The sequence below is a fragment of the Salmo trutta genome, chromosome 21 (assembly GCF_901001165.1).
Source record: "Salmo trutta chromosome 21, fSalTru1.1, whole genome shotgun sequence".
Classification (NCBI taxonomy): Eukaryota; Metazoa; Chordata; class Actinopteri; order Salmoniformes; family Salmonidae; genus Salmo; species Salmo trutta.
This window is the reverse complement of record NC_042977.1, coordinates 12,508,079-12,532,492: the sequence shown is the minus strand read 5'-3', so window position 1 is coordinate 12,532,492 and position 24,414 is coordinate 12,508,079. Positions and strand designations below refer to the sequence as shown.

At 42.1% G+C, this 24,414-nt stretch overlaps 1 protein-coding gene across 2 annotated transcripts; it reads right to left on the bottom strand.

The window, feature by feature from the left end:
* Positions 1-639: 639 nt before the first annotated feature.
* LOC115156706 (gelsolin) lies at positions 640-23,507 on the bottom strand. Of its 2 annotated transcripts, XM_029704308.1 has the most exons (17): positions 23,362-23,507; positions 19,853-20,040; positions 17,772-17,926; positions 13,663-13,824; positions 12,295-12,444; positions 11,660-11,749; positions 11,221-11,353; positions 10,835-10,923; positions 10,318-10,533; positions 9,843-9,976; positions 9,363-9,453; positions 7,857-8,027; positions 2,908-3,082; positions 2,438-2,553; positions 2,156-2,233; positions 1,974-2,034; positions 1,270-1,430 (listed from the first exon to the last, which is right to left on the bottom strand). In XM_029704308.1, the coding sequence occupies exons 2-17, from the start codon at positions 20,031-20,033 to the stop codon at positions 1,270-1,272; spliced, it is 2,163 nt and encodes a 720-aa protein (XP_029560168.1). In that variant the 5' UTR covers positions 20,034-20,040; positions 23,362-23,507. The 2 variants fall into 2 exon arrangements, with proteins under 2 accessions (XP_029560169.1, XP_029560168.1); XM_029704309.1 differs by lacking the exon at positions 23,362-23,507 and having other exon boundaries at positions 640-1,430; positions 19,853-20,033.
* Between the last annotated feature and the right edge of the window lie 907 nt (positions 23,508-24,414).

Here is a 24,414-nt window from a genome sequence, read left to right as displayed (position 1 = left end):
CTCATATATAGGCCTACCCTATAGGCTTATTCCTCACTTGCAGAAAAACAGAAAGCTTTCAGCTCTTTGTTTCTCTATGAACCTTTCTCAGTTTCCCATGAAGTCCCTGTAGGCCTGTATAGCTGTGAAAGCTGATGTATAAGAAGCTTTCATGTCCTTTCTTCGAGCCATGGCAAGCAGCAAACCATTTTCACTTTCCCGAAGAGTGGCGGGAAAGAGCTGTCCGCCCAGGCTCCCGCGAGATTGGCTGATGAGCAGTTCGATCAAGGTCACCCTGTCAATCATGCCAAGCGCTCCGCCGCTGTAGCTCTAAAAGCAGGAAGAAGGAATTCAGGCAACTCTCCTTAGCCAAATGGTGTGTAAAAGGGTAACATTCTCTTGGCGTCTTCCTTTTTTTAAAGTATCCTAGACGGCTACTATGGTTTTCTGTTCTCATCAAGTTAGGTACGTTTTTTTCCACCATTTGACCAACTTCAGAAGACAGAGAAATGTTACATGGAAGAAAGAGGTTGTACTGATATTAAAAGTGTGAAACTGGTCTGCTGTCATTCCTGTCCATGTGGCCTCCTGTCAACATAGAACATGTAGGCTACCAACATGTTCTTATTTCTACCACAGTCCAAAGAAGAAAGACAATCCTTTAAAATAGTAGGAATTTATTTAAAAGCCATCTGTAATAGCATTTCAGAATCATCAAAAATAATGTCAAAAAGATATCACGTATTTCTTCAGTTAGACACACTACATATACAAAAGTATGTGGACAGCCCTTCAAATGAGTGGATCCGGCTATTTCAGCCACACCTATTGCTGCCGGACGTATAAAATCGAGCACACCGCCATGCAATCTCCATAGACAAACACCGTCCAACTCCATATTAATGTCCATGATTTTGGAATGAGATGTTCGATGAGCAGGTCCACATACTTTTGGCCATGTAGTTTATCTTGTTAAAATGCAGCATGCATCACATATCAAGACAAAGTGCAACAAATACCTTTTGGATTCAGTACACTAGGCCTACTGGAGTGAGAAGGCACCCAAATATATGCTCTAACGGGAAATAAAAAAAACATGCTAGGCAGACATTTCATACAGCCTTAAAAACGACAACATTATGGCACTTTTTTCAAGCCAGAGTAACAGAGCGGTGCACTGCACTGGTACAGAATAGAGGCAGAAACTCCCAAACAGCAGTGCAGGGGAGTGGCAAGGGAATGGGTATGGGCAAGTGGCAGATAGGTAAGGGGGTGGGTGGAGTTTTGCATTTAGAAGCCGGCACGGATTCTCTCCAGAGGGTCTGTTTCCCACATTTTGGGGTCCCAAGCCTGGAACCAGCCAGTGAAGGTTGGGGGTTCTGCCCCCTGTTTGATGGTGGAGATGGGCAGCCCTCTGCGTCCAGAGGGGTCTGAGTCCACATAGTCCTTAGCTAGAGAGGGGGAGAGAGGGAGGGAGGGGGAGAAGGGTAGGGGGAGAGAGGGAGAGGGAGAGAGAGGGTGGGGAGAGAGAGAGAGATGAAGGGGAGGGAGGGGAGAGAGAGAGATGAAGGGGAGGGAGGGGGGGAGACGAGAAAGAGAGAGGGAGGGAGGGATGGAAAGAGCATAAACATTACTCCTGTTTACTGACAGTCCAAGTCTCTAGCTAAAGAGAGAGACCAGAAATACAGTACTGTTATGTTATTATGTCACAAAAGGAACTCATATGCTTTGATCCAGAAAATATTTTTATGAAGGCCACAGAAAGTGAAGCTTTAACCATAGGCTGAAACAAACTTCAAGTTCAACAGTATGCAATGGTGAGCGTCGGAGGGAGAAAACAACATTTTACAAATATAAAGGTCATCCTTTGATTATATAGCTAGATACAATGAGCGTCATAAGACAACTCATGTTCTTCTTAATCAGTTGTGACCCCTGTCTGGATCCTGAGTAGGGGCCACTGTAAAAGTTTGTTTCTCTGCGTGTTCTCGTACCTATTTTGGGTGCTCCAGTCCTCTCTTCCGCATTTGCATCGTTGCCGATCCAGAGGAAGATCTGTTGGGAGGCCACACATGCTGTTAGCTTATAGACTTTCAGATTCACTCTGCATTGTTTTTTGAGAGCAGAAGTTGAACAAGCTTGTGAATTATGATTATGATGGGGGAGCTTCACTCACCTGGTCCCAGGTGTCCAGCAACATGACATCATCAGTGGCCAGGTCAGACTGTTGGAAGTCTCCAGGAACCTCTTCCACCTGGTGATTGGAAGATTACAATACAGCACTGTGGAACATGGGCACATTGGACTTTTGCATTGTAGTATTCCACATTGTTTTACCTATGCAATGTTCTCTCCTGAGTGACACTGAATTTCTCATTGGGGGTTGAATTGAGTAGCCATCTATCTATCCAAGAGAGACGCTACGATTGACACACTCAACAACACTCCCATCACTTACGCTGAGGCATCCGGTCTTGTTGGAGCAGCCAAACAGGCGTGGAGGTTTGACCATGTTCTGCAGACTCTTGGAGGTCTGGTACTCCTTCTTTCCTCCAAGGGCAGACCAGAACCCAGCTAGGACAGGTAAGACCAGCATAGATTCATTTCACTGGTTCTTCGGAACTATCGCGTTTTGTTGTGATATTAGGATGTGTGATGTTCTCTTTCCTGTGTTATTTTAGGGGCTCATTTCAATTGTCTAAAGTTGTTTCCTCTCCTTGTAACCTTTCCTTCATCAACACTGATCTGAAAAGGTATATAGTCGAGCAAATACATGAGAGGAAGCCACCACCAAATAGCCTTTACCTATCCTGTGATTACAGCCTAGTGTAGATGAAGGAGATAAGACAAGTAGAGGAAGACACGTTGGACTATTGAGATGCAACCCCACTAATACAATAAAGATGGAAAACTGCATGAAATCCTTACCTGGCTCCTTGCCCTCAGACACATCACTGGCACTGCCACCCAGGATGCCCACCACATGCTTGGCGGCGGCCATTTCCTCCTCGCTGGCGCCAACCCCCCTCCACACAAACATGGCATCAGGAGATTTAAGCACAAACACGTCATTGGCATTCAGGAAGGAAGCGGAGGGCTCTACCTGACAGGGAGAAAAAGACAAGAGGTGTTCAGAAAGGGTTTGGTAAAATAATAATCCTACTTCTTATACTACACTGTTTCTATACTTCTACTATATTATAGTCTTAGATGTTCTTCTAAGGGCCTGTCAATCCTCCTCCCACACCGATGGTCATTATCTCAACTTTTTATTTTGTTTGTCATTTTTTTCAGAAGGGGGTCACAGCGTAGAGCTGTGGCGGTCATACAATTTTGTCAGCCAGTTATTGTCATGCAAAATACTGCCTGTCTCACAGTAATTGACTCTTAATTCATATAAACACATTTAGTATCACCAGGCCTCCATGCATACAAGCCGCATACAATCCACTGATGCGCGCCTTTGGAACATCTACATTGAAAAAAGCCAAACATCAGCCTCGAAACCTTAATGACTTGGAGAAGATCTGCAAAGAGGAGTGGGACAAAATCCCTCCTGAAACGTTTGCAAACCTGGTGGCCAACTACAAGAAACGTCTGACCTCTGTGATTGCCAACAAGGGTTTTGCCACCAAGTACTAAGTCATGTTTTGCAGAGGGGTCAAATACTTATTTCCCTCATTAAAATGCAAATGAATTTATAACATTTTTGACATGCGTTTTTCTGGATATTTTTGTTGTTATTCTGTCTCTCACTGTTCAAATAAACCTACCATTAAAATATAGACTGATCCTTTCTTTATCAGTGGGCAAATGTACAAAATCAGCAGGGGAGCAAATACTTTTTTCCCCCACTGTATGGGCTGCATGATGTGATTATAGCCTACTGATGATTTGAGAAAGTCACAAAAAAAGCATGCGCTCTGCTCCTTACCTCAGGCTGCACAGCTGTTCTCTCATCAAGTGATCATATTATCACCCATCAGACTATTCTCAATGTAATCTTGTCTTTCCTAATACATCAAATTAGTTTAGATTTAGAATGGACCATTATCAAATAGGCAGGAACAGGGGCAGGGGGTAAACAACGTCATCCATATGCACTTGAACAGCGAATGGAGGCCACTTTCCCGCCTGTTCGTTTTTCAATCATGCCAGGTAGGCTACTCCGGTTATTTCACTCCACGCATCAACCACGCTGGGCTACAGGTTATATTCCAACCAAACCCCATGCCATGGGCTCTCCAACCCTGTTCCTGCAGGTACCCAGTGCTTCATTTGGTAAACCAAGTGAAATCTGTTCTGAAACATCAATAGCAACATGTTTTCACAACTAAACACATTTCATTAAACTGTTGACAGCCCCTCTCTCTGTGCACTCGAGAAAGGAATGAAGGAGAAAGGGGATGAGATGGAAACGCATGGTGATGAGATATTCTGTAGCTAAAGGTAATGTGTCAGCCTATTAATTAATTACAAATATTTTTTTAAATCCCTATTACTAGGCTATTCCAAATCAAATACAAATTCACTATACTTGTAGGCTAACTCTGCACAATCAATGAACCAACAGCATCGCCTAGGCCTATTCAGTACGTTCTCTCCCAGACTCTTTAATAGGAAGTTTGGAGCATAGAATAAGGTAACCAGTCCATCCAGTATGCATAACAATACAGTACACAATCAAAGGCGATTACTAGAATTTGTTTAATTTGGAAGTATAGGCTAGATCAATTATGTACGAAGGACGTCTTAAATCTTTTTTTTTCTATGTTTTTCTGACATGCGCAATATGCGATAAGCTATGTATTGTATAATGGCACAATCAATATTTTAATTCCTGTATTTTTTCGGGCATGGGCTCATATATAGGCATATGCGTATGCATAAGCTCTAATATGCGTTTGGATGTTTTGAATTAATCATCACCTTAGGAAGTTGTGTGAGGCTTTAAAACAACATCCACAATGACCAATGATGTTTTCCACTCAGTTTGGAGGGACAATAGACCCCTGAATACCAGACCATTAGGACCTGATGGAGGAACAATAGAGCCTTGAATACCAGGCCATTAGGACCTGATGGAGGGACAATAGAGCCCTGAGTACCAGACCATTAGGACCTGATGGAGGGACAAGAGAACCCTGAGTACCAGGCCATTAGGACCTGATGGAGGGACAAGAGAACCCTGAGTACCAGACCATTAGGACCTGATGGAGGGACAATAGAGCCCTGAGTACCAGACCATTAGGACCTGATGGAGGGACAATAGAGCCCTGAGTACCAGGCCATTGGCGACCTGATGGTCATTAGCGAAATGGGTACTACCAAGCATGTCCAGAGTGCATAACAGGAGATTACCGTTACTCAGCGGTCCCGTGGAATTTTACTGCGGTCATGACTCATGACTGCCAGCATGACAGTAATCTGATTAACCCAACAGCCCTATTTACAGCCCTAGTTACGGGTACAGGAACAACATTCAAAGTCATATTAATTCAGATATATTCAGTTATCATATTTGTATTTCATATTTTCACATATATTTTCTTGTACCCGTGGGTACATTATTAGTTTTTAAATAAGGAGAAATGCATACAAAGATAAAGAACAGTATCAACAGTTTTGTAATATTTTGTATTTAGGAAAAGAAACAAAAAAGGCACCCCTCCCCAGCCCATTACCCCCAACCCCCTCAGTCCCCATCCACCCGCCAGGATCCTTCCTCCCCACCCGGAAACCATGTTTCCCATCCCTTCCCACACCGCCAAGCCCCCTCTTGCAGCAAATCCCATTTTAATAGGTAATGGTATCATAATCGATCATTTCAATAAGCAATTTTCTATGCCATGCTTTCCACCTGGCTACCCCGGCCAACAGCTCAGCACCACCTGCAGCAACTTGCCCAAGCCCCCCCTGCTTCTCCTTCACCCAAATCCAGACGGCTGATGTTCTGAAAGAGCTGCAAAATCTGGATCCCTACAAATCAGCTGGGCTAGACAATCTGGACCCTCTCTTTCTAAAATTATCTGCCGAAATTGTTGCAACCCCTATTACTAGCCTGTTCAACCTCTCTTTCGTATCGTCTAAGATCCCCAAAGATTGGAAAGCTGCCACGGTCATCCCCCTCTTCAAAAGGGGGAGACACTCTAGACCCAAACTGTTATACAGTAGACCTATATCCATCCTGCCCTGCCTTTCTAAAATCTTCGAAAGCCAAGTTAACAAACAGATCACCGACCATTTCGAATCCCACCGTACCTTATCCACTATGCAATCTGGTTTCCGAGCTGGTCAAGGTCCTAAACAATATCATAACCGCCATCAATAAAGACAGTACTGTGCAGCCATCTTCATTGACCTGGCCAAGGCTTTCGACTCTGTCAATCACCACATTCTTATCGGCAGACTCAATAGCCTTGGTTTCTCAAATGACTGCCTCGCCTGGTTCACCAACTACTTCTCAGATAGAGTTCAGTGTGTCAAATCGGAGGGCCTGTTGTCCAGGCCTCTGGCAGTCTCTATGGGGGTGCCACAGGGTTCAATTCTCGGGTCGACTCTTTTCTCTGTATATATCAATGATGTCGCTCTAGCTGCTGGTGATTCTCTGATCACTCTATGCAGACGACACCATTCTGGCCTACATCTGGCCCTTCTTTGGACACTGTGTTAACAAACCTCCAAACGAGCTTCAATGCCATACAACTCTCCTTCTGTGGCCTCCAACTGCTTTTAAATGCTAGTAAAACTAAATGCATGCTCTTCAACAGATTGTTGCCCGCAGCCGCCCGCCCGACTAGCATCACTACTCTGGACGGTTCTCCTTTAGAATATGTGAACAACTACAAATACCTAGGTGTCTGGTTAGACTGTAAACTCTCCTTCCAGACTCACATTAAGCATCTCCAATCCCAAATTAAATCTAGAATCGGCTTCCTATTTCTCAACAAAGCATCCTTCACTCATGCTGCCAAACATACCCCCGTAAAACTGACTATCCTACCGATCCTTGACTTCGGCGATGTCATTTACAAAATAGCCTCCAACACTTTACTCAGCAAACTGGATGTAGTCTATCACAGTGCCATCCGTTTTGTGACCTGTATGCTCTCGTTGGCTGGTCCTCACTACATATTCGTCGCCAAACCCACTGGCTCCAGGTCATTTATAAGTCTTTGCTAGGTAAAGCTCCGCCTTATCTCAGCTCACTGGTCACCATAGCAACACCCCCCGTAGCACGCGCTCCAGCAGGTATATTTCACTGGTCATCCCCAAAGCCAACACTTCCTTTGAACCCCTTTCCTTACAGTTCTCTGCTGCCAATGACTGAAACAAATTTCAAAAATCACTGAAGCGGGAGTCTTATATCTCCCTCTCTATCAAAGTATCAGCTGTCAGAGCAGCTTACCGATCACTGTACCTGTACACAGCCAATCTGTAAATAGCACACCCAACTACCTCATCCCCATATTGTTATTTATCCTCTTGCTCTTTTGCACCCCAGTGTCTCTACTTGCATATCATCATCTGCACATCTATCACTCCAGTGTTAATACTAAATTGTAATTATTTTGCCTCTATGGCATATTTATTGCCTTACCTCCCTTCTCTTCTACATTTGCACACACTATACATAGATTTTTATATTGTGTTATTGACTGTACGTTTGTTTATATGTAACTCTGTGTTGTTGTTTTTGTCGCACTGCTTTGCTTTATCTTGGCCAGGTCGCAGTTGTAAATGAGAACTTGCTCTGAACTGGCCTACCTGGTTAAATAAAGGTGAAATAAAAATAATAAATACATAATATAACCCTGTTGAACCCGACCTGATTTATCTGTTCCTCTCCCTCACACATAGACACACTGAGAACTCACCTCTACAGCTCGTGTAGCGCGGGTGGAGGACTGCCGAATGTGGAAGAGTCGTGTGCTGCCAGTGCCTGTCTGTCCTCCTTTACGGGACGTTCCTCCAATGTGGACCATCATGGGCTTGCCCTGGAACAGGCTCATCAGGTGGGGGGGTTCCTGGCCCTGGGTCACACGCACCTGTAGGGGGAAATAGACAAACGTGGGCACTTAATAATAATGATGTAGATTAAGAAAAAACATTCTAAAGTGATGGGTCATTCTGTTGATTTCATGAAAATTGAGGCAAAGGTTGCTTTCCTTAATAGACTGAACTGTCACGATGTAACATTATGTGCCAATATGGTGGTACCCATTCAAATGTTAAACGCAAAACTGCTTGAAACACCCAACTGGAAGCAAAACAAAGAATGATTGCCCTCTGCTGGTCAGAATCAAAACCTTTCCACACAATTATTCAGTCTATAAAGACAGGACAAAATGCATAGGAGACTCAATAATGTGACCTCATTTGCTAGAGACTGGATACCAACGCAGCAGCTGCCCTTGGCAAAAGATCATACATGCGCAGGAAAATTGGATGTAGTCTATCACAGTGCCATCCGTTTTTTCACCAAAGCCCCATATACCACCCACCACTGCGACCTGTATGCTCTCGTCGGCTGGCCCTCGCTACATATTCGTCGCCAGACCCACTGGCTCCAGGTCATCTATAAGTCTTTGCTAGGTAAAGCTCCGCCTTATCTCAGCTCACTGGTCACCATAACAACACCCACCCGTAGCACGCGCTCCAGCAGGTATATCTCACTGGTCATCCCCAAAGCCAACACCTATTTTGGCCACCTTTCCTTCCAGTTCTCTGCTGTCAATGACTGGAATGAATTGCAAAAATCGCTGAAGCTGGAGACATATCTCCCTCACTAACTTTAAGCATCAGCTGTCAGAGCAGCTGCAGCTGTACACAGCCCATCTGTAAATAGCCCATCCAACTATCTGCCTCATCCCAATATTGTTTTTATTTACTTTCTTTGCTCTTTTGCACACCAGTATTTCTACTTGCACATCATCACCTGCACATCTATCACTCCAGTGATCATTTGCTAAATTGTAATACTTCGCTACTGTGGCCTATTTATTGCCTTACCTCCTTACTCCATTTGCACACACTGTATATAGATTTTTCTATTGTTATTGACTGTACTTTTGTTTATCCCATGTGTAACTCTGTGTTCTTGTTTTTTGGCGCACTGCTTTGCTTTATATCGGCCAGGTCGCAGTTGTAAATGAGAACTTGTTCTCAACTGGCCTACCTGGTTAAGTCAATTTTTTTTAATCGACTTTATGAACCACAATAAATTCAACGGCTTGACAACCTTTGACCTATTGAATTCAAGTTCTTTGTCCAGTGCCCTTACGAATAAAAATGCCACACCGTCCTAGCTATTGACTGTGCTGTGCTATTGACACTGATTGCGTTGGGGACAGGAAGATGAGCTGGAGAGTAAAGAGACCCACCTGAACAGGGGCTCCTCCCATCGAGTCATCCAGCTTCACAGTCATGAAGGCAGAGGCAGCCAGCTCATCCTGGGTGCACTTCAGCCCCTGCCTGATACACGGATACAGATTAAAAAAACACACACACAAACCAACAAACATGTTAACCACACCGTATTGGGACCTTCCGACAGGTATCAGATATGGACTATAAGTATTGAGTCAGTTTGCCATGCTCATTTCAGATACATCTTTCTTTATCAACTAGGTTAAGGAAGACACGTGGAAGTGTTTCAGAATATTCAAGAACAGGTTAGGGTTAGGTAAAATGCCCCCTTTGTGTAACTGATTTGTTGTACACAAACCTGGCGTTGATGTCATTTGCACTGTCCAGGTGCACAGTAGATGATTAGGTGTAGGTGATGTCATTTGCACTCACTAGGTGTAAATAAATGATGTCATGTTTACAGCATAGTTGTGGATGATGTCATATTTACTGACCAGGTGTAGATGATGTGCTGCTCCCTGCCTCCCAGTCTGTAGCTGTAGAGGACGAGGTAACAGTCTCCTCCATAGAACTGGCCGTAGGAGGAGGGATCCACAGCCACTTTATCACCATCCTCAACACGCCAGATCTGAAACCAAAGCAATAGTTAGGGGTGCTCACTCACAATATCATTTTCAACGTTTATGTTGCCGCCCTGATTTGTTCTGAAAGTGCCCAGCACCCTGACTGCTGCTTCAAAACCTTGTATTTGCCTGGACTTTCCTACATTTAAGATAGAAACACAGTAAAGTCCAAAGATTTAGTTCAGGGGTCTGAAACGTTCGGGTGGTGGGCCACATCCGGCCCACAAGCCGATTAAATGCGGCCCGTAGTTGTCTATGTAAATTTAAACAGACAGACCCTGGGAAAAATTAGTTTGAGACCCTTGACTTAGTTATTTCCATTGTAGTCCAGTATTATGTGTTTTACCTGGACTTTGCCTTTACCATCATCCACCATGCCATGCTGTGCGGCCATGTTTTTGTTGGAGTGGAGGGAGGAGGCGTCGAAGGGCACTTGCTCCACCTTGGCAATGCGGCCGATGCTGTAGGCCTTACTGGGACCTGTGGTCTGGTCCTTGTCCTTCCAGTCACTGAAGAACTGCTTGAAAAGAGTGGTCTCGCCTCCTGCTGGAAGTACCTGGATCTGCAGGGCCGAAGAAGAAATACAATTTTTTTTTTTTGCCATAAACCACAAATTCCTCTCACGTTTGTGTCAATAGCTGAGTGATAAATGAAACTTTGATAGTTTCACGTAACCGTACTTCCATCTTTTTTTTATATTCATTATCGTTCAAAAGTTTAAGTCACTTTTTTTTTTTTAAGTGGACATGGCTAACAACATTTTGACCATTTCCATTTCCTAGGTCTTGCCTGAGCAAGACCTAGGAATGGTCAAAATGGGTTTTTTTTCAAAAATGAAACTTCCTGTGATTCCATCAGTGTACCTGTGTCTTATCGGAGTAGCCCTTCTCTTTGATGAACTTCTGGGCTGCTGACATGGCTGCTTTACGTTCTGATGTGTTGGCCTTGGGTCCTGCGGAGGGGAAACAGATAGGGATGCTAAATTATCAACCCAACTCAACAAGAAAAAAAAAAAATGACGATCGCTAAAAAAAATACGTCAAGAGAGAACTCTGAAAAGATTGCTGTAAAACATTACACGTTGAGGTAGCCATTTACGCCCCGACACTATTCTTGACCAGACGGAGCTGTTTACCAGAAGTTACATATTTTCCGATAATCGACTTGCTTCGCCGAAGTGCGTCACATAATGGATCAATATCCTGGCAAATGTTTCAAAAGCAAAGCGGAGAGCAGAAGTGCAGCCTACCTTTCCATACGAAGACGTTCTTGTCCACTCCGTTGTCCAGGATGTAGCACTCCTCAGCGGTCAGCATGGCCTGTTTGAAGGGACTGGAGGAGGCCACCGCCGATGACTTCATAGAGCCAGAGGCATCGGAGATCTACAAAACACAGGGATTGGATATCAACAGACACATATTCATCCTGTACATATGTTGACAGTACTCCCTTGAAAAGCAATGTGTTCTTCTCTACGGATTCCCATGTCTAAATAAGGGATCAATATGGAATCAACAAATAGATACAACATCAGAGATCTACAATGTACCTGAATAAGCTTGAGAGATCAACAATATGTGAGAAGTGAAATGGATAACACCGTTATCAAGAGAAGAGAACAATGAGATAAGAACAATGACAAATCATGATGCTGATGCTAAACAGCAAAGTGCAGTAACATCAGTTACCATGTAGAGGGCACCCTTCTTCCTGTTGGAGGTGTCCACCTTCTCATCATCGGGTGTGCCAGGGGGGATACTGGGTTTGGGCCCCAGAGCCTAGGAGGATCCAACATGGAAGATTAGCTTCATACAGAAACACAGAGAAGCCTCGTTCCAGGACCCATACACATGCATGGCCAGTCTCTCTTTTCTCTCTCTTATTCACATTCTCTATCTCTCTCCCCCCCTTTTTATTTATCCTTTTCTCTCTCGTTAGTCTTAGTGACATTGCCATATACTTGTTTGGGGGGGGGGGGGGGGGGGCATTGTACCCATCTGCATTCCCACGGTGAAGGCGATTTCAATAACCAGGAAACGCCTCAAAAATGTATAGCGCCGTTTTATGATGTTATACAGTAATTACCACGTCCAATGATGAATATTTGAATGTTGTTTGAATGTTACTTGGATACTGTACGTGTATAAGCATGATTGATTTTCTTGTGTGTGTGTATGTGTTTCTGCACAATCTGTGTGTGTGTGTGTGTGTTTCTGCACAATCTGTGTGTGTGTGTGTGTGTGTGTGTGTGTGTGTGTGTGTGTGTGTGTGTGTGTGTGTGTGTGTGTGTGTGTGTGTGTGTGCGTGTATCCCTATCCTTCACCTCAGTAAGTGCCTGTGGCTCAGCCCCATCCTCCACCATGTGGAGTTTGGCCCTGCCGTTCCTCTCGTTGTCCCTGATGTCAATGGCCACCTGGGACGCCTTCAGACGCTCAAAGCGGTTACACTCACTGCCACACCACTGGTAGATATCCTGAGGAAGAGGTAGAGTGGAGAAGATGAGGAAATAAAAGGTTTAGCTAGCTTTCCAGTGTCACCTAGTTACATGTCTTTTCGATGCCTAAGTGCTCTATACGTGTATTGAAATTCAGCTATGTGATTTCAAATCAAATCAAATTTTATTTGTCACATACACATGGTGAGCAGATGTTAATGCGAGTGTAGCGAAATGCTTGTGCTTCTAGTTCCGACCATGCAGTAATATCTAACAAGTAATATAACAATTTCACAACAACTACCTTATACACACAAGTGTAAAGGAATGAATACGAATATGTACATAAAAATATATATGGATGAGCGATGGCCGAATGGCATAGGCAAGATGCAGTAGATGGTATAGAGTACAGTATATACATATGAGATGAGTAGTGTAGGGTATGTAAACATTATATAAAGTTGCATTGTTTAAAGTGACTAGTGAACCATTTATTACATCCAATTCCAATTTCTGGTGTACATAATTTTTGCTTCTCATGTTACCTAGCTATAGCCCTTCAGGCTTGAACTCCTATATTGAGATGCCTAACTTGAAATTTTATGCAGATAATCATTGACATCAATACATGATTTACACAGAAATGTGAGGTGCTGTAAATATGAGTTCAGGTTAATGGTGATCATTTCACCAATTCTACCGACTACAGAGTCCCTTCAATGGTGTAGCCACATCATTTTGCTCATCATATAACTTAGCTAAAAGCTCTGACTCTAGCTTCCAAATACCAACATCATCATTCAAAAGTTTTAGAACATCCACTCATTCAAGGGTTTCTCTTTATTTTTACTATTTTCTACATTCTATAATAATAGTGAAGAAATCAAAACTATGCAATAACACATATGGAATCATGTAGTAACCAAAAAAGTGTTAAACAAATCAAAACATATTTTATATTTGAGATTCTTCAAATAGCCACCCCTTTGCCTTGATGACAGCTTTGCACACTCTTGGCATTCTCTCAACTAGCTTCATCTTCATCTTCTTATTGGTGTCTACTTATTTGGTACTACATGACTCCATATGTGTTATTTCATAGTTTTGATGTCTTTACTATTATTCTACAATGTAGAAAATAGTAAAAATAAAGAAAAACCTTTTTAATGAGTAGGTGTTCTAAAACTTTTGACTGGTAGTGTATATACACAGGTCTACATTTCACCAAGGCTGTACTGTGTCGACGAGAGTTACCTTTCCCAGGTCCACGATAAAGCAGTCTCCCTGGTTGAAGCTAGCCCAGGACAGGGCCACCTCTGTGGCTCGGATGGCCCGCCTCCCCTTGATGTGCAACAGGCGCTTCACGGTCATGTCATTGGTCACAACGTGTTGGAAGCCTGAGGCCACACCCCCTTGCTGTGATGGGAGGGGTCAAATTAGGTGAAAGAGTAAAGAGGAGATCAGAGGCTTTTTTGTTGGTGGGTCTCTCTATAAACTAGGGTACCAGTGAGTGTTTCTTGTAGTGGACAACTGTTTGGAGCTGTTACAAAGTTATTAGTAATAATTTGCCTTTTTTGTCATGTGAATACATTAAGATATAAAGGGGTAACATAGATACATTCAATATAATTCATGAGTTGAATCAAAACCTGTTTAAACACTACCTTTCTTTCCTTACATCTATCATACTGCTGTTTGTCATTATATCATATACTAAGCATTTAACAATTGAATTACACATTGAATTACAAAATCCAAAATTAGACTCCTTCTTGTATGGAGATCTCGGAAGTGCACTGTAACCCGTAATATTTCGTATATCCCTATGTCACGGTGTGAAAACAGCTTTCGTGGGCACACATATCCCCAAAAATGTATGGATTTGCAAAATCAAATGCCTCTAACAGAAAGAATATTGTAACTTTAACAAGATGAATCAAACAAAAATCAATACTGTCATTAAAGGGGTTCTTAAATTGTTATGCATAACAGTTGTTTGATGCGCATTTGATGTCTAGCTGTTTAGTTATGTGGGGAAATTATTGTGCAACATCAGCTGATTCAGGAAAGGATTTTCTGAATGAGAATCAAGTGATAAACAGCTGGTGTCAGTGGAGACCTGTCAATCAGGGCAGGTGGAGCAGAGCCTGTTTTGAGCCACACATTTTTGGGGGGGCTTGCCTGTTTTGCATGTTATTTTGGCATTAATACATGTCACATATCAGTTTGCAAACAATGTACAATGTAAAAAAATATATATACTACCGTTCAAAAGTTTGGGGTCACTTAAAAATGTTCTTGTTTTTGAAAGAAAAGCATATTTTTTTCCATTAAAATAACATCAAATTGATTAGACAGAGTGTAGACATTGTTAATGTTGTAAATGACTATTGTAGCTGGAAACGGCAGATTTTTTATGGAATATCTACGTAGGCGTACACGTTGTGTTAGCTAATCCAAGTTAATCATTTTAAAAGGCTAATTGATCATTAGAAAACCCTCACTCATGGGGACACTATGTCACCTCCAAGTCTAAGGATGGACTTAGAAAATTCTAGCCCCTTGGGTGCTGCCATAGAGTTACATTAGAAGCGTCCATCCAAGAAGGCTCAAGGTCATTGGCCACAGATAAAATGACGTCAAATCGCGTTATATCTACAGTAGCTTTGATTGGACTGTCAACATCATACTTTCCAAATCTTAGCTAGCAGTCATCATCATCATTATCATGAATTAAGTTGACAATCTACTGGCAAATCCTTTTTAATCCTTGTCATATGAAGAGAAATAATGATGAGAAATTATAGATAAAACGTATCGGGGCTCATCGGCCATTGGACATAAACATTACACAACAAGTTGGAAATCGCAAATTCAACAATGAGTGGTTTGGAAGGAATCTATGAGTTCAAGACAACTGGGAACTCGGGAAAACAAGCTACTAATGGGAAAATACTTTTGAAACTTGAATCCAATTCGGAATTGTAAATGGGGACCTCAGGCCTCTTTCTAGAGCTATGATCTGAAGATCACTGATGTCATCATGATTTGACCTTTTTTTCCCCCAGAGGTCCCAGTTGTCTTGAAAGCACCATAAATCCAGAGAATGCCAGACTTTGATGACAAAATGACTACAGTATATATGACTAAATGACTAAATTTGCCCTCAAAGCACCGCCGCGCTACCTTCCTGTTCAACCGCTACATTCCTGTGAGCACAGCACAACTCGGTGAGTCCAAAAATGTATTGTATGCTGTTGCATGAATGATGTAATATGCCGGGGAGATATGTATACCATAGCTAAGAAAGTAATACTAAGTATATGTTGTGTAGTAAGCTGTTAGTATCCCATTTGCCTCACCATAATAATTTGGTCTATTTTCCCCTCTTAATTTCGCCTACTGTTCTGACTTCGTGGTGCACATGTTTTTGAGAAATGTAATCATAGAATATTGTAAGAGCTTTCATTGTCTGCTTATATACCCCCTTTATTTATCCTATGATTCAGACTTGGTGTACAGGGAGAACACTGTAAGAACGGCCCATGTTCTGAATTCTATCGCTGTACATTTCAAAACTGCTGAACAAATAGTTATATTGACTAACGTCCGTCCTAGCTTGCTCATTAATGTCTTTATCAAAATTACGGATTGCCTCTTATCCTCTCAGGGAAAGTTATTTTCATTAAATAAACACACACAGTGATTTATTAGACATAGAGCGATGATTAAAAAAAATGTTTTACAAAGACTGCATGTGGGCTTTAATAGTTGAATCTCAATTGCATTTTCTTGATTAGTCGCATCCGCTCTCCTTCTCAAAACCCATTGGATGAGAAGGTCAGAGGTCCTTCCCTTGTTTCCCCCATTCCTCACCTGCCTCTCAAAGCACATTGGGAGAGAGGAGTGAAGGTTCCTCCCCTCAGGCTGCAATGCACTTTCAAGAGCATTCATTTGTTGTTTTTAGACACAGACTTTGCCAGATATGAACACAAAAACAGATTTCCGTTTGCAAACCATAGATATCACTGTCCAAACTACAATTTAACTCAAATAATTTTAGGTTTCCACCATTGATAATTCTTGGTTTTTCTTTTCAAAGCTTGTTGTTATATTATGTGGCTATTTATGAAATTCCCAAAATGAGAAACAGGTCCAGTCTGAGGAAGAGAGGTTCTCCTGAGAAAAACAGAGAACTTTCCATGGCAGAGATGCAGCAGGAAGGAATGTTTTTTGACTGCAGGGTAACAAAGGCCTCAGATATTCAGCCCTAGCTAGCTTGTTTCTCTCTCTCTCTATTTTTCTCTCTCCCTCTCCCTTCCTCTCCCTCCCTCTCTCAAGGACACAGTGTGCAACTCTAAAATAGAAGGAAGCCAGTTTCCAGTTTCCAATGGTAAACAGAAATGGTTTAATTACTGTGATCCTTACTGTGGCTTTTGTGGAAACATAAAACAGATGGTGAGAGGAACAACAAGGGGCAAAACTCTCAAACCCCATGGTTGTAGTATTATAACAGAGATGTTACTGTATTACAGGTCACTACGACCAACCCCTCTTGCCCTAACCCTTACCTTTCTAAAACCACTTCCTTATCATCAACTGACTGCTCTCATTCAAAATGTCTGCTCTCATTCAAAATGTCTGCTCTCATTCAAAATGTCTGCTCTCATTCAAAATGTCTGCTCTCATTCAAAATGACTGCTCTCATTCAAAATGACTGCTCTCATTCAAAATGTCTGCTCTCATTCAAAATGTCTGCTCTCATTCAAAATGTCTGCTCTCATTCAAAATGTCTGCTCTCATTCAAAATGACTGCTCTCATTCAAAATGACTGCTCTCATTCAAAATGTCTGCTCTCATTCAAAATGTCTGCTCTCATTCAAAATGACTGCTCTCATTCAAAATGTCTGCTCTCATTCAAAATGTCTGCTCTCATTCAAAATGTCTGCTCTCATTCAAAATGTCTGCTCTCATTCAAAATGTCTGCTCTCATTCAAAATTCAAAATGTCTGCTCTCATTCAAAATGTCTGCTCTCATTCAAAATGACTGCTCTCATTCAAAATGACTGCTCTCATTGAAATGACTGCTCTCATTGAAATGACTGCTCTCATTGAAATGACTGCTCTCATTCAAAATGACTGCTCTCATTGAAATGACTGCTCTCATTGAAATGACTGCTCTCATTGAAATGACTGCTCTCATTCAAAGGACTGCTCTCATTCAAAATGACAGCTCTCATTCAAAATGACTGCTCTCATTCAAATGTCTGCTCTCATTCAAAATGTCATTAGTGGACCATACATTGGAAAATAGTTGCTCTCCCAACTCATATCTGTCTGATTGTTAGTTGAAAGCGACTGACCTTGTACTTGATGCCAGACTTGAAGTAGCCCATGAAGGTGATGGACTCATTGTTCTGGACCTCTCTGAACTGGACCGGCCCTCCGCCCAGGAAGTCATCCAGCTGCGTGGCAAAGATGGCCGCCGCTCCGCTCTCATCCTGAGAACACTCATCACCTGGAGAGAAGAAAGAGAAGAAGGGAGAAAGTGAGTCATCATTCACAGAGAAATTGCTAAAAATCATGCACAGACCAAAGACCAAGCATTTATTCAAAGTGTTCTCATTTGAACTGTGGAGTATAGTCTGGTGACGGCCTGTTTTGGTTCTGGACAATTCTTTAGTGATTGCTCCGAGCTAACGGAATGAGACTTCATGCCAAGGTTTACATTCAAATAATGAGTAAAAGAAAATGCTTATATTAGAATTGGTTTGATCAGATCCACCAAACATTCCACCAAGGTCCAGTCAATCCTTTTTATGACGGGTAAACGTTTCTGTGGTTGGGCTGGTGGAGTTGTTCGCCATTTTGCATTGATCCCTCTCAGATCTCGAACGGGGGGGGGGGGGGAATAGAGAATGTTAGATCTGCCGGCACCACAGTAAAGAAATGAAGCCTTGTTAGCAAGGTACCATATAAACATGTCCAGACCAGGCTTGTCTGTGTATTGTGGGTGGGTAATGACTACCCGGAACTGGTATGCCATGTGTGCGCGCACGGCTCAGCACGCACACCGAGATCACTCTGTTTTGTCTTGTTGTAAAGTCAAACTGACAAACTAGAAGTTTATAGAGAGGAGATATGGAGGGAAGGGAAGACAGAGAGAGAAAAAGAGACAGACAGAGAGAGAGAGAGAGAAGTAAGGAAATGAGAGGAGAGAGAGTTTTCTAATTTGATGTGGGCTTTCTTTGAAGACAAGTGGACTTGTATGTAGCCTACAATGCCCAGAAAGATCTTTAGCCAATTGAATTAAGCTAATAGACAAGACAGGGAAGCAAGAGGGCAAATAGATTTACACAAATACATTTCACACATGAGTGTGAGTACCAGGAAGGAGAGTTTCAACATCACTGTTATCACAACACAACATTGCCAAAGCATCATAGTGATGTGTGTTGCTGGGAATGCTTTCTCATGTGGTCACCTCACTTCACACCAAGTGTGAGAAAACGGAACATTTTCTGCGCAAGCAATACCTGCTATATTTAGATTTACCAAAGTGTCTAAATAAAAGAGTGTTACTGTTTGCACATATAGACACTATGAAACAGTCACGTTTTCTATAAGTGAGTGTAACTCATGATTGGGAAAGAATGCGACTTCCACTCTTATTGAAATTCATACGGGTGTACTTCAGAGGAGGCTGGTGGGAGGAGCTATAGGAGGACGGGCTCACTGTAATGTCTGGAATGGAATCAATGGAATGGTCCCAAACACATCTAGCGCACGGAAACAACGCGCTTGACTCGGTTCCATCGATTCCATTCCAACCATTCCAATGAGTCCGTCCTCCTATAGCTCCTCCCACCAGCCTCATCTGGTGTATTTGTCTGTGGGAAGATCTATACCCCATCCATATGTCCATACTAGTCTGTCTGTGTCATGTCTGCCGGTGACCCAGATCCAATAACTCCTCTCTTTCTCAAAGTAACCATTGACCTAAGAAGACTGGACGAAAGCAAGGCCTCCACTACATAGCTTTCACTACTACATAGCTTTCACTATTACATAGCCTCCACTACATAGCTTTCACTACTACATAGCCTCCACTACATAGCTTTCACTACTACATAGCCTCCACTACATAGCTTTCACTACTACATAGCCTCCACTACATAGCTTTCACTACTACATAGCCTCCACTACATAGCTTTCACTACTACATAGCCTCCACTACATAGCTTTCACTACTACATAGCTTTCACTACTACATAGCCTCCACTACATAGCCTCCACTACATAGCTTTCACAAGTCCAGTCCATGTCTGATCAGTGGTTACTATGAGGAATGTGAGTATTATCAAAGCATTTGAGCAGCGACATTTCTTCAACATCTAAAGAAATGGATGTTAAGAGCCTAGTAGGTGTAGTGTGTGTGTCTTACCCATCCACATGTGTATGTAGTGGGAGGGGGCTGCGGTGGTGTAGAGGAGGATGTACGCGTCTCCTGTGAAGAAGTTGCCGTGTAGGGCCTTGGGGACTGGCCTCAGGTCCATGTTCTCAATACGCCACACCTGCAGCCCTGTCTCCTTCCCAGCGGCCACAAATTCCTTGTGGGACACCATGATGGCTCTGAGAGAGAGAGAAAGAGGGAAAGAGAGAGAGAGAGAGAGAGAGAGAGAAAGAGGGGAAGAGAGAGAGAGAGAGAGAGAGAGAGAGAGAGAGAGAGAGAGAGAGAGAGAGAGAGAGAGAGAGAGAGAGAGAGACAGAAGGAAGGAAGGAAGGAAGGAAGGAAGGAAGGAAGGAAGGAAGGAAGGAAGGAAGGAAGGAAGGAAGGAAGGAAGGAAGGAAGGAAGGAAGGAAGGAAGGAAGGGAGAAAATGATCGTATCTCAATGTTCCTCAAAAATGGTGACAGTTTCTCATTTCTAACCTTTATCGTCACTGTTTCGATCATTGCATTGTCTGTTGTAATTTGACTGCATCTGCCATCTTTTAAATTAAAAAGACAGGCTGTAAAAGATAATTGGACAGAGAACGAGAATGAGAGAGAGAGCGAGAGAGAGTAGCAGACCTGTCATAAATGTTGTATGGGGAACCAAAGCTGTCGCCTGTCTCAACAGGACCTCAGATAGGGTTTGTTAGTCTAGGGTTGTAGTAGTCAACTAACAACGGTCATAACTGAGGTTATAAATACCCATGTTATCTTGACCATCTAGTTGATCATTTTGTGAGAAGCGATTATGTTTGAGGCACTAGATACCGAAAGCATTAACATAACTCTATATGTGAAAATGTGCTACTTCCTCTGAAAGGCGTGGTGGCCTACTACAAAGAAATTAGATTTGGTACCACAGGCGCACAGGACAAGATTATGGTGACATAAACCTGGCTTCAATATGCTTTCTTGACATTTAAATGACCCGAGGACGATAAGGGAGACTAATTTAAGTTTAGAATTATACGTTTTTATTTGTCTTATGTATGCTACGGGATACACATGGTATTCACTGTCCAACAAAATGCTTACTTACAGGTTCCTTCTCGACAATTTACATTTACATTTTAGTCATTTAGCAGACGCTCTTATCCAGAGCGATTTACAGTTGTGAATGCATACATTTCATACATTTTTTTCTCCGTACTGGTCCCCCGTGGGAATCGAACCCACAACCCTGGCGTTGCAAACACCATGCTCTACCAACTGAGCCACAGGGGACAATGCAACAACAATAAGAAATAATACAATATAAGAACACGAACAAAGAAAATGGCTCAGATTAAACTGAAAATAGAAGCAAAGATAACATTTTATGTGCCCAGTAATTATGAAACCACTACTTCTACTGATGCATTTCACATCAGCGATCTTATTGTATGATAACTGTAAAACCAATCACTACACATCATTACACTGTAAAACCAAGTGTTTAGGATCTGAACACATAATTAAACACTTTTCTGTAACACTGTGAAGGTATTGAGAATTTAAATGAAAACCTGTCACAGTGTTTAGATTGTAAACACAATACTTTTTTTTTTATCACATGAACACAGTACAAGGCATTAGGTTTTAAACACTAAACACTGGGGGTGTTGTTTGAACACTGTAGGGTGTAAAACCCCTGTATATTTGCATATTTCTCAGCATGCCTTTCTAGTGAACGTGAAAGATACCCACCCATGACTGTGCTTGATAGTGACAGAGACATGCTCGTTGCATTAAATAACTTCCATTTCTGAAGTCTTCATCAAATGACTGCCTAAGTGTTTCAAATAAAAGTAAGCCTTTTATGGCCACATAATGACTTTAGGTGTGGCCTTGTTATCCTCAACATTGTGGTCTGAAAATCCTGGCTCATGAGACACATCAGACATGCAATTCAAAATACACTCGTATGTGAAGGGATTAGTAATTCTTATCAGAATCCACCCAGAGGGAGGATAGCCAATAATTTCAATATTCTACCACTCAGAATGACTGCTATGGTGAGGACTTAACATACGAGGCTAACTAAACCATCTAAACTGGAACAACCATCTCAGTAATGGGTGCAATAAATCCAACCCCTTACAAATTGGATTAGTTTAGAAAAAAGTAAATTATCTATCTTTGTATAGTATACGATCAATTAATCAATCCATGTGCATGAGGAAACAGAGATATTAAAACAAACTATTTTTAAAAACCAACCCGCAACAAAGCATACTAGGAAATAGGACAGAGGCCCCTCCCACATATTTTTCACTCCGAGAGTTAACGAAAATGAACTCAACACAGTCGAGTAACAACACTACACGATTTAAAATATTTCTTGAATCAGTTGTGCTGAAATATAGGTAGGATGACAGACATTCCTAACACTGATCTGAATAAAAGGCATGGAAAGTCACATACATTTCTAACGACTAAATGCACTCTAAACAGGATAATGGAAAAGTAAACATTAGTGTTTAAAATCTGAACACTTGGAAACTGACTCGAAAAATCGGACTATCATGTTTAATCTTGCATTCTCAACACCTGTGTTTAAGATGAGAACACGTACTGGCAAATATAAACGCCTACTGTTTATGTTTGAAAGACTGAGATTTAGGTTATAAACGTGTCACATGTTTCATGGTTTTACACTGTAGAAATAGTGCACTCCTCTACCAGTAACCTCAGCTAACTGTGCTTGCCTGTGTATGAATGAACAAGCTGTCTGGTTCTGCTCTGACGAGATAGACTAGAAATTATCTTCGCACTCAAATCAACAACACCTTGGGATAATGCAAATGTGTTAGGTGAGATAGTTATCATATCTACTGAACATAAATTTGGTTGTCACTGTGCATGACCAAATATTAAAATGACATTCCTCTCTCACACAGACACAGACCGAGAAGCTGAGACACACGCACACACAAACACACCCACCCACGCGCGCACACACCTCAATGATGATATTTTGTCTTCCAGGGAATGTGTCGTATAACAGACTTAGCCTATGCCTGGAAATGTTATCAAGCCTAGTAACAAGTTGTCCGTGCACGACTCTCTTTCACTGTGATAGACCTATTTACACTTCATTGACACAGCTGGTAAAAATAAAGGCATTAGTTTGGCTTTTAGACAACTACAAAAAGCAATAAGCAGTTGAAGAGATCATGTTTCAGTCGATTTCGGGTTCAAATTTAGGCTACAAGAGAGGAATTGAGTGAATGCACGGTATGTCACACATATGAATTCATGTGAAACTTTGCGCAAAACTGTTGAAGAATGAAGGCCAAACTTAAACAGGCCTACAACATATATTGCGCACGACAACTTTGACAAAACTCGATATAGATCTATGCGTAATACAGTTTCCATATGGACCTTTGCAGGTTCAAAACAACAGGTCTCGCAACAACGAATAAAAGTCATCCAAATTATAATTACAAATGTAATGTTAATATAAAAAGTAACTCACCGCTTGATAGATGTATAACGGAGGATACGAGAATGTGTGTTGAGCGAGCAGATGTGGACGCGTATGCGACTTCTCTTCCAGAGGCAAAGAGCCTTGTTAATTGCTTGTGGGAGGGTTTAGCCCCCCCCACCCCCCACACCCACACACACACACACACACACACACATACACACACACACACACTGGGAAGGAGGCTATGCAGCCAGTAATTGGTCAAGTAAGGTCAGAAACAAGCATGTAATTCTCCTTCTGTAACCTTTTGACTTGAGTGACTTGCAGCTCTTTGGTCAGAGCCAACTGAAACAGTACAGACAAACTACATCTTATTTTGAGATAAAGGAAATAGGCATCATGAGCTACTTCCTGGACTGTCATAATATTTAGGTTGTGTTTGAGGGACTTCCATTCTGCAGACTAGAGGTAGCATACAGATTATGACTTTGGGTAGCCTATAACCCATTAGCTGGGACGTTGGACAACGCCCAACACATAACATTGGAGAACGCCCCTCACAATAACCAGTTCAGTTCATCAAACAAACACACAGAAACCATTCCCCCAAATCAAGCCTAAAAGGTATGCTACAAGCTCACACCCACTGACCCTCTCTCTCTCTCTCTCTCTGTATAAAGGGCTATACGTGGAACCCAAAAGGATTCTACCTGGAACCAAAAAGGGTTATTTAAAGGGTTCTCCTATTGGGGACAGCCGAAGAACCATTAAAGGTTCTAGATAGCTCCATTTTTTTGTGTGTGTAAAGAGATGTTTACACACTGTAAGATTCCCAACGTTCACACTAGAAGTCAGTAATAGGAGAGATATGTGCCTTGCACTGGTTGGGAAGTGCGATATAGCATGTGTTCCTGTGAATGAGGTTATACAACCCACATGAGGAGCAAACCCACACAAAAGGCATGGTCATCTAAAACAGATGCTATGGGAAAGTAGCTGGTCAATGCCAGCAAGAGATTTTCAGTTCCCTGGCTCAACCAAAAGACAATCCTCTCAGAATGGCCTCTGACGATACCAACAACTCAAAGAGCTGAAGGCTTC